The sequence below is a fragment of the Podarcis liolepis genome, assembly GCF_965112155.1.
Source record: "Podarcis liolepis genome assembly, chromosome: Z".
NCBI classification, from domain to species: Eukaryota; Metazoa; Chordata; class Lepidosauria; order Squamata; family Lacertidae; genus Podarcis; species Podarcis liolepis.
The window spans coordinates 17,957,633-17,970,387 of NC_139570.1; the positions used below are offsets into that span (position 1 = coordinate 17,957,633).

The 12,755-nt window shown below is 41.8% G+C and overlaps 1 protein-coding gene across 6 annotated transcripts in view; it reads right to left on the bottom strand.

Moving 5' to 3' along the window:
* Nucleotides 1–2,899: 2,899 nt before the first annotated feature.
* Nucleotides 2,900–12,755, bottom strand: part of ENOX2 (ecto-NOX disulfide-thiol exchanger 2) — a 44,136-nt gene continuing 34,280 nt past the window's right edge. For 4 of the 6 annotated variants that reach the window (XM_083484721.1, XM_083484725.1, XM_083484723.1 and 1 more), the window contains exons 10-15: nt 11,924–12,105; nt 10,713–10,820; nt 9,608–9,670; nt 7,713–7,821; nt 6,683–6,768; nt 2,900–3,119 (exon numbers count right to left, since the gene is read on the bottom strand). In XM_083484721.1, the coding sequence (XP_083340847.1) occupies nt 2,985–3,119; nt 6,683–6,768; nt 7,713–7,821; nt 9,608–9,670; nt 10,713–10,820; nt 11,924–12,105 (683 nt within the window). In that variant the 3' untranslated portion in view covers nt 2,900–2,984. Of the gene's footprint in view, nt 3,120–3,956; nt 4,087–6,682; nt 6,769–7,712; nt 7,822–9,607; nt 9,671–10,712; nt 10,821–11,923; nt 12,106–12,755 lie in introns of all 6 variants that reach the window. The other 2 variants (XR_014521288.1, XM_083484722.1) reach the window with 2 other exon arrangements.

Sequence of the window (12,755 nt, forward strand, 5' to 3'; positions counted from 1 at the left end):
CTGCTCTGGTTCGCCAGAAGCGGCTTAGTCATGCTGGCCACTTGACCCGGAAGCTGTATGCCGGCTCCCTCAGCCAGTAAAGCGAGATGAGCGCCGCAACCCCAGAGTCGGTCACGACTGGACCTAATGGTCAGGGGGTCCCTTTACCTTTACTATGTACCTTAAAAACAATCTTCCACCTAGCGTAATCTAACATTACAGAGGGCAGTACAGTCAAGTCCGCTTTAAACATAAATAACTGAGAAAAAGCAGGGCCCTTCAGCATCTGGACAGCAGACCAACCAGGTGTACAGGTTACCTGGTCACTGTCTTCCTCAAATACTAAGATGAATTTATTTTTACATTTTTGAATTTGTATGTATGTATATAAATTAACATATGCACACGTGTCCTTGGTTTTGTTTTTATGGTGATGTAGATATTCTGGCAATCTATAAGCGGCCATCCAATGTTGCCAGAACAAATATGATCCCCATCAGAGGCCCTGTTGCTCTGTGCCATTGTTGCCATCGGATGCAGAACGTGGCATTTTTTAATACAGTCTCTAGTGCCTGCCATACTTTCCTGCCTTTGGCAGAGCAGCTTATTTATTTGAAGAGGGATTTTGTGTTTTTACTGACTGCTGTGCATACAGAGTTAATGAACTGTTGCCACTTCTGATAATGCCTCTTGTTTAACAGTGATCATTTTAATATTTTAAACAGCTTGTTTTATGTTGTATCAGTTGGACTCCAGTAGTCACTTTAAATAGAAAAATCTTAATGCAGAAAACACATGGTAAAATATGAAAATAAATTTCACATGGCCTAGCAGGAGTTTCTATGGCCAATCTATTCTTACTGCCATCTTTCTCAGTGTAGACTTTAATCATCAGGGCACAGGAAACATAGGTCGACCCATGGTACAGGCTACCTGCAAACCATCCTGTGATCTTCAGGTGAAGGGTGGTATAGAAATTTAATAAAGAAATGTTATAAGTGTGTGGGTGCCAGACTCCCCTAAATTCCTGGGTCCAGTAGTATCAGAATTTAATTTATGCTTAGGGTGTTAAAACTGGGTGCCAGACTCATGTGTTTTAAGTTAGGTGCTAGACTTCTAAAATCCATGGATCCAGTGAGTGTTAGAATATAATTCAAGCTTGGGGTGCTAAGACACTTTTAATCCCTGGAATCAGCAAAGTGTCAAAACCTAGTCTCCTGTGTTGTTGCGGCTGTCTAAGGTGATAAGTGATCAGACCAGAACAGAGAACCAGACAGAAAATGGGTGTGGCCCCTACATCAACAGATAAAGCCAGAGTTTTAAAAGTTAGAAGCAATGTGAGCTAGATGCATAGAGAGCATGGGTAGACAGTCTTAGATCCAAGACTGCAGTTATGGAAGAAGCAAGACATTTTGGGGGGTGTTGATGCTGTAAACCCGTCCACCATAGGCTTAGGTTATATGTATTTGTAAATAAACCCGATAGCCTAAAGACACCACAGTCTCCGCTGTGCCTCATTTCCAAAAGGAAACACAAACCCTGGGTAAAGTGCCTGGAACCCCCTGGAATCTTGCACCACTTGGAGATTGGAGGTGGCATGCAACAATAATAATAGCACCCAGCAGATTGTAGCAAAGATACCACACATGGAGGAGAGCCACCACTCATGTTAAAAACCCTTAGCAATTTTGCAAAAGAATTCAGTGTTGCAGAATCAGCTTGATGAAAAGTCAGAGATCCATGATCAGAAACACCCCGCCCCCATTTCTTCTAAATAGTTGTTAAAAGCAACTGTGGGGGGGTCAAAATTGAACTGGGATCACAGAGCCAGGAGAGAGAAGAGACTGAACTTTTCTTCCATGCTAGTTTTTAAATCTGCATTGGCATCTTTAATTTGTATTTAATTAGTTGTTGTTTTTAAATCTGCATAGGAATTGTTTTTAAGAAAATTTTATTCATTTGCCACTTGATGTTTGCCCCTGCCCCAGGGCAACTTTGGGAGAAAGGGTAGGATGTGAATTTAATAAACAAACAATATAACCTCCACTCACTCAGGAGCTGTCATTTTCTCACCATGACAAATAGCAGCTTCCAGGGGAGAAAGGAAAGATTTCAATCAGGAAAGCTGCACAATGGAATGAATTTTTAATAGACCACCCCCGTCTACTGTAGCACTGCAGTCACATTCCAATCTCCTTTCTTCCACAATGGCTATTAAAATAAAATTTAAAGAGACAGCTGGTCTGTTCATGGACCGCCAATGTGTCATCTAGCCTGGCCCTTACAAACCATTGCTAGGACAACCGTTTCTAAGTTTAAACACATGGAATGTGCTCAAAGCAGTGAATGTAAGCACCCAGGGGAGGGTGGTCCATTAGGGCAAATGGAGAACTGCCCCACAAGGCTCAGTCTGCTCTCAAGTAGCTACCACCTGCCTACCTTCTTACTTGCATCTAGAGGGTGGCACTGGCTGTCAGCTTCCTTCCCCTTAGTCTAAGTGTTGCCCTTTTAGAACTCAGCAGGGAGGAGGATGTGGACAAAATTAGTTGGCTCCAGCTGTTGTTGGACTTGGCTTGACCAACCCTTGGCCTCCCAGTCTTCTGCTCTACCACACCCAATAGCCACCACTGGGAGACCTCTGCATACACACCAACAATGGAGGTAATGCAAGTGTCTTGAGAAACCCCAGAACTGGAACCAGCTGAAAAAAAGCACTGCTTTGGTCTTTCCACAATTTTCATAACTGTTTGAGAACAGATAGATCCAAAATGGCTGATTCTGTCCAAATAAAAGTCATGAAACAGAGTAATCACAGCACTGAAATGAAATATTAGATGGTTAGTTTCTAACAGAAATGTTAGGTCTCTCTGGCGGCTGTAAACTCACCCAACAAACCATTTCTGTTGCAAAATGGCAAGTATTTCTGCTTGCAATCTTTCTCTTTATTATCAATGATAGAAATCAGAAAAAAAAATCCATGGTCCAAAGTCCTATTAGCTTCAAGTTCATGTGGCTGTTTTCAGTCCATCAAAGCCACAGAATTTCCACCTTTTTTCAAGGCTTGCTCCAACACCACTCATCTCCTGCTTGAAAGTGTGCTGAAGCCGCATCATGAGGGCTTCCACTTCACTAGCACAAATCTAGAAAAGAAAAACAGCATGTAACTGAAAACAGTTCCAGACAAAAAAAAATGGACGATCCTCTCAGTTCACCATGAAGGGTTAACATTTAACACCTTGGGTGAGATGACATTTCAGGGTATCCTGAACAGATATGCCAGACTCACAATCCTGCTAATGAACTTGGGTCACTCACTGTCCACTGTTTCTCTAGGGAGCTCTTGACTCCAGGAACCAGAAACACCACACCTGCTACTGATGAACTGCACAGACCAGTTTAAAAGATAAGTGAGTCCCCGATCTTTCCAGGGGTTTATCTCTCCCCTCCCACCTTTCCCCCCTGCTCTTTGGTTTGCAATTCACTGGCTAGAACAGGCATAGGCAAACTCGGCCCTCCAGATATTAAATCTGGCTAACATAAACAGCCTGCACAATTCATGTTTCTTCAAATTTGTCATATATCCCTTTTGAAAATCTCTACACAAAGGGAGATTTAAATAGAGAGGAGAGCAAGTGCTGTGCTTTGCAACCTCAAGAGTGGAGATAACACTTTTTTCTGTAAGATTCTTCCTGATAATTTCCCAAATATCTATGGGGTCAGAATTTTCAAAGTCAGGTAGATTAAGCCCTATCGAGTTCAATTTTCTCCTACAAATCAATGATAAATTGTAAATTACATTATTACTTAAGAGGTCGTAAAGGAGAAAATTAGGAGAAAATTAGGCGATAGGGCTCTATGATGCAGGAAGGTCCAATATTTCAATGTTCTCAACCATAGAGTATACTGATAAAGGAAGTATTCCCAATTCACAACATATTGATTCATATTTTACAGAATTTGCAAGTCCTAATAATGACCTCAGAAGGGATGCATGGAATTTATCCAACCTCTTAAGGTCACCTGAAATCCACACTGGGGTGCCATATAAAAGTTGGGTACAAAGTTTCATATCAATCACTTGCAATACAGCTGGAATATATCTATTTCCTATAGGAGAAAAAAAAAGATTTAATATGGTGAGCTGTCACTTTAGCCTTAGCTATTGCAGCACAGATATGTGTGTTCCAATTCATGTTATTTTTAAATACAATTCCCAGATAATTGAAATGCTTCACTTCTTGCATTAGATGTCCATTGATTATCCATTTTTTCGGGTTCCCTCTTTGTAAATTGCATAATTTTTGTCTTATCATAGTTAATTTTGAAGTTATTAAGAGGGCAAAAGTTTGAGAAACTTAAATATTTTTTTTAAAACCCAAAGAGGAAAGTGAGATAATTATCGCATCATCTGCATATAGTAATAAAAAACCTGGGATACTGTTTAAATAAGGAATATGAGTGGTTACATTTTGAAGAAATAATGGGAGGTCAGATAAAAATAGATTAAATAGGGTAGGGGCCAAGATGCAGCCTTGCCTAACTCCTCAGTTATTCAGAATTGGACCTACAAGTCTACCATCTTTTGAAACTTTAACATATATTTGGTTACTGGAGTGTAAACATTGAATCAATGTAAGAAGGTATGGATCAATTCCATTCCAATTGGCCCACAGTTTATTACGATCGACCAAATCAAAGGCACTTTTTAAATCTACAAATGCCACAAAGAGTCTTCGTTTGTTTCTCAAGACATATTTGTCCACAAGATGACTTAATACTAGACACTGGTCAAGAGTTGAAGGTCCTGCCTTAAAACCAGCTTGTTCCTTACCAGGTAGACCTTTTGTAAGCATCCATTCTTCCAGTTTAATAAGCAGAGATTTGGCATAGATTTTACTTATGCATGGTAACAAACTAATAGGCCTGTAATTCTCTTGGCAATTCTTTTTTTAAAAAATCGGCACCAATATTGAGTTATTCCACAATTTAGGTACAAGGCCTGAGTGGTTGATAGAGTTAAAGAGTGGGACAAGATTAATGGCCCACCATTCCACATTTAATCTCAACAGGTCTACAGAGATGCCTTCCATACGAGGGGATTTTCCTTGCTTAAAAGAAAGAATTATCCTTTTCATCTCCTCAACAGTAATTTGAAATTGTGTGGTTATTGCCGAAGAAGATTTAAAATTTTCCATCTTAAAAACTTGGGAGTCATAAAAAACAGCGATAAAATGCGTAATCCAAGCTTCATCACTTATATTAGGGAAATCAGTGGTAGCTTTTCTTAAAAGGAGTGACCAAAAGGTTTTGGTATCTTTAATTTCTAATGCAGTAACAATTTTGGACCACTTGGCTTGTGAAAACACATATTTTTTTTCCAGGAGCATGTTCTTAAAAGTGTTTTTCATTTCAAAATAGGTCTTCCAGAGACCTTAGGAGTTAGTGATAGAGGCTTATCTTAGACAAGTTCTAAGTTCTTGCTTATGGTTGATACATTCTTTATCAAACCAGTTATACTTATTTAAAAGTTTGTTGCTGAACTGGAAATTTAAAAAAGAAGAAAATAATTCCTGAATAGTATAATAATAATAATAATAATCAATGTCTGCCAAAGGCAATGCCAGTTAGTATGGCCAATGGTCGGAAATCATGGGGGGGGGGGGTGGAGTCCAACATTATCTGGAGGGTCACGGGTTCCCTGTCCCTGTACTAAGTAATGGCTTATGTTGCAGCTACAGGTGGGTGGCATTAAGCCTGGGAGGTAAGGAAGACAGCCTGTTCTGCATGGGGTTGCCCTCCCCTAGGGGTTATCCCGGTTTCAGCATTGTCACTGGAGCTTCAGGTGGCCTTGGTGAGTAGAGAGTGCCTATTTCCATTTCCAGCTGATTTAGAGCCATGCTCCCTTTTGGACAGAGATGTGCTCTGGTAACTTCCAGAACGGACTCCTGCCTATTGCAATGTGCTCTATGTGGTTCTGTCTTTGAAGGAAGACTTGCAAAATTGAATTGGTCCAAAATGCAATAGCCAGTTTACTGGCTGCAGTTCCATTAAGAATTCACATACACCCCAGAACTAGTTGCCAGTTGGTTTCCAGACCAAATTCAAGGTGCTCACATTTAGTGTTTGAGGTCCTTACATGGCTTAGGCCCAAATAACTGAAAGATTGCCTCCTTCTCTACAGATTCTCTTGGGTATCAAGACTGGCAGAGGGGGGTGGGGGCACTTGGTAGTTCCTACATCCTCAGAGGTCTGGGGTGGAGGGCCCAAAACAGGGCCTTCTCAGTGGTAGCACCTAAGCTGTGGAATTCCCTGCCCATGGAGCAGCTTCTGGCACCTTAAGTAGTTTTTATCAAATGCTGAAGAAACACTTCTTTACCTTTTGGAACTAGATATATACTTTATGTTTTAGAACCCACCTCTTGACTGTAATTTCTTTTAACTGAATATTTAATATTGAATTTTTAAATCGCTGCAGCCTGCCCTGGGACCTCAAGGTGAAAGGCGAGCAAGAAATCAAATGATAATCATCATCTGCAGGGACTCCAAAATCCATGGCACGACTCCTTGGCTGGCAATAGCTTGGGCTTTTATTTATTAAATTTCCTCCCAGTGGAGCCTAGGGAGGCTTTTAATTGTATCACAAGATGTCCCCCAGTGGCACAAACTTTACTTTGCTCATCAGACAAGAGATGCAGGCACATACCTTGCTATCAAGGCGCTGGAGGTAGGAACAGATGTATTCAATGCTCGCTCCAAAAGGGTGAACGTGCAAGAAGGTTGAGATTATTCCTAGAGAAACAAAATTAATGGTGTTACATCCGGGACTCAGATGCTTGCAGTGAACACATTTGTCTCTACTGTGAGCATTTCTGTATCTTTGGGGAAGAGCAGAAGCTGCCTTTTGGCTTTTCAAAATGTCGTGGGAATGCCCAAGCAGCAGGTCATTAGTGAAGGAGATTGTCACCCTCCATATGTTTTTAGCCTCCTGCTCCCATCAGCAGCAGTCCAACAACATCTGGAGATCCACAGGTTCTCCACTTCTAGTGCAGAGAGATTCACACTGCGGGCTCCAACTTATTTGTTGTAACATCAGGTGCTATGTATGTGGGCCTGACTCAGACCAGGCTGCATTAATGGTTATCAGACTGGGCTGCACTTCTGGTGGGTGGATCAAGCCCCAGATAAAAGCATCCAGTAGTACTTCTGAGCAGATGCACCTTTGTTAATAAGCTCTCAGAACCAATTTTGCCTGGTTGGCAAAATTATTCACAGCTTGGTGTGTTTTGGGAATTAACCAAGAGAAGGTCTGCCTGTTGATTAAAAAAAAATACTGACACATAAACTTGTGTTTGCTTCAGGACTGCATCATCCGTCCCACCCATTGGAAAAGTTTTTACTTTTATGGGGAAAGGCCAATTTGTTGTACAATAAAGATGCTTGGAGTGCATAATGAATTTAGGTTGTGCATACTGCAAAAGATAATGAGCCTTTACACCTGAGCTTACAGAGCTGGCATATTTTGGGGAGAGGGGGGTGTAGCTGGGTGTTAAAGAGCACATGCTTTGCAAGCAAAAGGTTCCAGGTTCAAGGTCCCAGCCTGAAACCTCGAAAGGTTGCTGCCAGTTGATACTTAGGTAGATGAACCAATGATCCAATGGTGCCCAGCAGCCTCCTATGTTTCTGTGTGGAATGTATCCCGGCCTCAACAATACCGTGGCCAATGTGATCCTTACCCACTAGCAAAGCTTCCCTTTCTGATTTGATAGGGCTGCCGTTGAGTCCTCTCTCAAGTGTGCTCTCCTTTTCCTGGCACACTGAGCAAGCTGGTGAAAAGTCGTTGGCCTAAAGGCAATTACAGATAATTACTTTCTAGTACTGATTTGTATCCTAGCAATCTGTCAATTAAGTCACCAGCTGCATCCTGCATGTTGCACAGTAAGCATACTTTACAAACAGTAAAAATATTATAGAATGGGTATAGGATAAAGGACTGGAGAAAACATATTAGAAATTATTCCCAAATGCACGCATGCACACCCACCCACCCCTGAATGGGCACTGACTTCTTCACCTACAATGGATTTTTATTTTTATTTTGCATGCTCACAATTAGTGTAATATTCTTCAGGAAAACACACAACTGCAAATCAGAGTCAGCCAAATTTGTTGTCAGCCAACAAATGTGAGCTTCTCTCTGCAAATGGAAACAGGAGGTGTGCGGATCTAGGCTGCAGCAGGGGAATGCACCTTGACCTCCCCACTATGGGCCTGATCCAGTTCCCCCATTCCCCTGGCACACTGGCTGTTTGTAAAAGAAAGAAAAAATCTTGCACTGAAGGTAAAATCTTTACATCACAGGTGGTTAGCCTTAAGATGGCTTTTAAAAGGGATTAGACTAATGCATGGAGAAGAGGTCTATCAGTGGCTAGCATTGCTGAACAGAACTTCCATGCACAGAGGCAGTATCTCTCTCTGAATACCAGGTGCTGGAGAAGAGCATCACTTCCTTGCGTAGCTGGGAAGCCCCTAGAACAGGCTTCCTCAAACTCGGCCCTCCAGATGTTTTTGGCCTACAACTCCCATGATCCCTAGCTAGCAGGATCAGTGGTCAGGGATGATGGGAACTGTAGTCTCAAAACATCTGGAGGGCTGAGCATGAGGAAGCCTGCCCTGGAAGCAACTGATGGCTGCCTTTGAAAACAAAAATGACAGATTGAGCAAACCTCTGTCTAACACAGCAAGAGTTCCTAATAATAATAATAAATTTATATTTATACCCCGCTCAGGGCGGCCAACAACAAATAATAAAAACAAGTTGATTAAAATACAATTTTAAAAAGATTAAAATACAACATTAAAACATTAGGATGCAGCCTCTTCACAGGAGGAGAAAGGAAAAAGAAAGGAAAAAGAAAGAGGGGGAGGGAATCAATTTGGCTCCAAGTCAAAGGCCAGGCGGAACAACTCTGTCTTACAGGCCCTGCGGAAAGAAATCAGATCCCGCAGGGCCCTGGTCTCATGAGGCAGAGCGTTCCACCAGGCCAGAGCCAGAGTTGAAAAGGCCCTGGCTCTGGTTAAAGCTAATCAAACTTCCTTAGGGCCCGGGACCACTAGGGTGTTGCTATTTATGGATCTTAAGAAAGTGGGAAGCTTACACAGTGGGGATAATCCATCAGGGAACAAAATGGTGAGGGCCAGCTAAAACTAAATTAGCCCAAAGAAATCTAACCAAAAGTAGGTTGCAAGATTTTCATCATCATGGAAGATCTAGTAAATCAGACAAAGGGTACAATTCCATAAAGTTTGAGAACAGTAACTGTTACAAACCATGTAATCACCATGACTAGAATTAAGCATCACATGTCATAGGGATGGCATGTTCCAGTGCAGAAATAGAAAGGGGCAAAAGAATGGTTTTATGCCTCAAAGTCGCCATTGTAACCATCGTCTATATTACCTCAACAGGTTGGTTGAGGCTCATTCTAGGATTTATGGCAAGCAAAAGAAAATACTGCCTGCTACCCTGCATAGTAGGACTGGGTTAATAAAAAAGCAGCCATATCTGAACCTGAATTCACAAGGAAATATAAAAATAAGACTATGTCAAAGTATTCAGAAAGAAACTTACGAAACTCACGTGGTCTTGATCATTGGAGTCTTTCCCCCATTCTGGTCCAGCAGCCAGCTCTTGCTATATTCAGTTGGAGAAACAAAAGTCATAGTCCCAGTAGCATGTTATTCTTGTTAGTTGAACTACTCAGCACTTTCCCCTCTCAGTGATAAGCATCACCTTATCAAACTAAGGCTGAGTTAACAATCAAGAACAGAATCATGTGCAGCCACTAGCCCAATATTATTATTTTAAGATGAGCAAGTTTTGTGCAAGTCCCCAAAGAAGTGTCTAGTAATTAAAAACAACAGCAATATCATAAAACCTCATTATGTGGGGAAAAGTCATACAGGCAGGCGATATGAAATGCAACACTGGCTTGAGACTACAAGACTTTTGACATGTAAAAGATTTAAAGTCTCAACGGATGTGATGCAAGTTACCCAACTTCATACACCTTTGCTCTGTTCATAGCAATGCCAGTAAATAGGTTACTACATAATTCAAGACTATTTTGGCAAGGCCTAAATTATGTATGTATGTATGTATGTATGTATGGGACGTGGGTGGCGCTGTGGGTTAAACCACAGAGCCTAGGACTTGCCGATCAGGTCGGCGGTTTGAATCCCCGTGACGGGGTGAGCTCCTGTTGCTTGGTCCCTGCTCCTGCCAACCTAGCAGTATGAAAGCATGTTAAAGTGCAAGTAGATAAATAGGTACCGCTCCGGTGGGAAGGTAAACGGCGTTTCTGTGCGCTGCTCTGGTTCGCCAGAAGCAGCTTAGTAATGCTGGCCACATGACCCGGAAGCTGTACACCGGCTCCCTCGGCCAATAAAGCAAGGTAAGCGCCGCAACCCCAGAGTCGGCCACGACTGTACCTAATGGTCAGGGGTCCCTTTACCTTTACCTTATGTATGTATGTACATTTTTATCCCACCCTTCCTCCAAGGATAGTGGGCAACATACACGGTTCTCCCTATTCCATTCTTTTTATCTTCACAACTACCCTGTGAGGTGGATTTAGGCTGTAAGAGAGAAATATGGGCTCCCAGTTACAAAGGGAGCTTTATGTCCAAGTTAGGATGGAGAGCCAGCAAGACCAGCACCTGGGAGCAAATCTTACCTTTTCATTTAGGCTTTCAAGCAATTTGTCGAGTTGTGCCTTTTCTTCATTGACTTTTTCCAGTTCTGCATCTCTTCTTTCACATTCATCTTGGAGTTTCAGGAGATGCTTGGAAAGAGGAAGAGAATAGTTTCATCTATTGTATTTTTAGCCACCCAATCCCAAACACTGAGTAAAGTACAAACAAAACCGAAACTAATATTAGGCAAACTAGGATTTATTTATTTATTCATTAAATAAATTGGCACCTGGTTGGCCACTGTGAGAACAGGATGCTGGAAAACATGAGCCCCTGGTCTGACCCAGCAGGGCTGTTCTTAGATAAAGTCCTCTGCTCTATCTACTTTTCCACTGTCTTATCCCCTATTATATTCCAACCTCTCTCCCAGTGGAGCTCCTTTTCTGGCAGAACCTAACTTCAAGGCATTGAGAAATATTTATTATATAACATCCAGCCCATTTTACATATAGGGCCAATTGCTCATGGTACAACTTTTGCATACAAAAGTTAAAGCTACCTGAGCTGTTCATTTTTAGAGGACCTCTCTTTTTTATTATCCAAAAACACTTGCTGTTGTTCTTTCTGGGGATGAGTGAGCCTTTGTAGTCTCTGACTATCATAGCATTTAGGAGCATAAAAGATATTCCTGAAACAGCTGCTTGGAACAAACAATTTAGGTGCCCTTTCATGGTGCCAACTCTGTGAAGAAGACCCGCATTAGTCCATGTGATTAGATCCATTAATTGTTCTACCAGTCACATGGAACCACACTGATTAACTCTTTCCCCAGCCGCACAGAAGCAGTTTTACTACTACAACTGAAATCACATTTCAGAAATGCATTCAGGGAAGGCTCTGGCACTGTAAAGCCTAAACAGTAGTGCTCTGTAGTCAAGTCTACTTCTTAGTGAGGGATCATTCCCATGTTGCAACCTTGGAAAGAGATTTGGACATGTGGACATGTTGCAAGCTTCACAAGGGCATTTATTTTCACTCCAATAAAAGGCACCAGTAGAACAGCCTTCCCCAGAGGTTTAGAACTACAACCCTGTCAGCACCGTCCATCATAGACAGTGGTCAGGAATTATGGGAGTTGGAATCCAAAACGTCTGGAGGGCACCCTGTTGGGGAAGAGAGATCTTCTATGGCACAAGGCAATTACTACAAATATTCATTGGAGGTGGTTTCCTTTTGCAGGAAAGAGTCCTACCTGCTGCATGCCTTGCAAAGCCTGCTGGAGAATCTTTAATTTCTGGTCTTTGCTTATGTCTTCATCTCTATCCACTTTGCCCTGCTCTTGCTTTAAGAGATCCACCTCATTCCTGTAGGCATCAAGCTGACATTTTAAGCTGTCATTTTCTTCCTTCAGAGCTTCTGCTTGAGATATTAAAGCTGGGGGTTGGGAAGAGAAAAAATGGGAAGGTGGATACACTTATTGTCCTTGGAATTAGTTTGACCTTCATTGCTCCCCATTTGGTTTTTTATTTTCTAGAACACCTTCTAAATATATGCTTAATTCCTTAATAAATGTATTGGAGATGTTTGTGTTATACATGTGTTATACATCAGCGTCTGGTCTCACCTGTTTTGGTAATTTGCTCTGTAGGCACCCATGACACAGCTGTAGTATGGACTGCGTCAGATTGATCTGTAGTTTGCATGATACCATGCATGCTTTGCAGCAGGGGACAGTAAGCAAATGCAATGGCTATACATCACAGGAACAAATCATTTTCTATAGGTCCCATCCCCTGTATTAAGTGGTGCCTCAGACAGCTCTTTGTGGAACTACAATTTCAGATTTTATGGGAGAATCCAGATCTGCAGGAACTCAAACAATGTATATAGGTAGGTCATCTAGAAATATGAGATCCCCAGTGCAGGAAATAACTGCGACTAGCTCTGCCATTTCCAATCAGCTACTGTTTCGTAACTGACTCTAGCTTGAAAAACCTGGGGCCCTGATTAAAAATAATACCGTAGATTCTGGCGTATAAAACGACTTTTTAACCCCGGAAAATCCTCTAAAAAGTCGGGGGTCG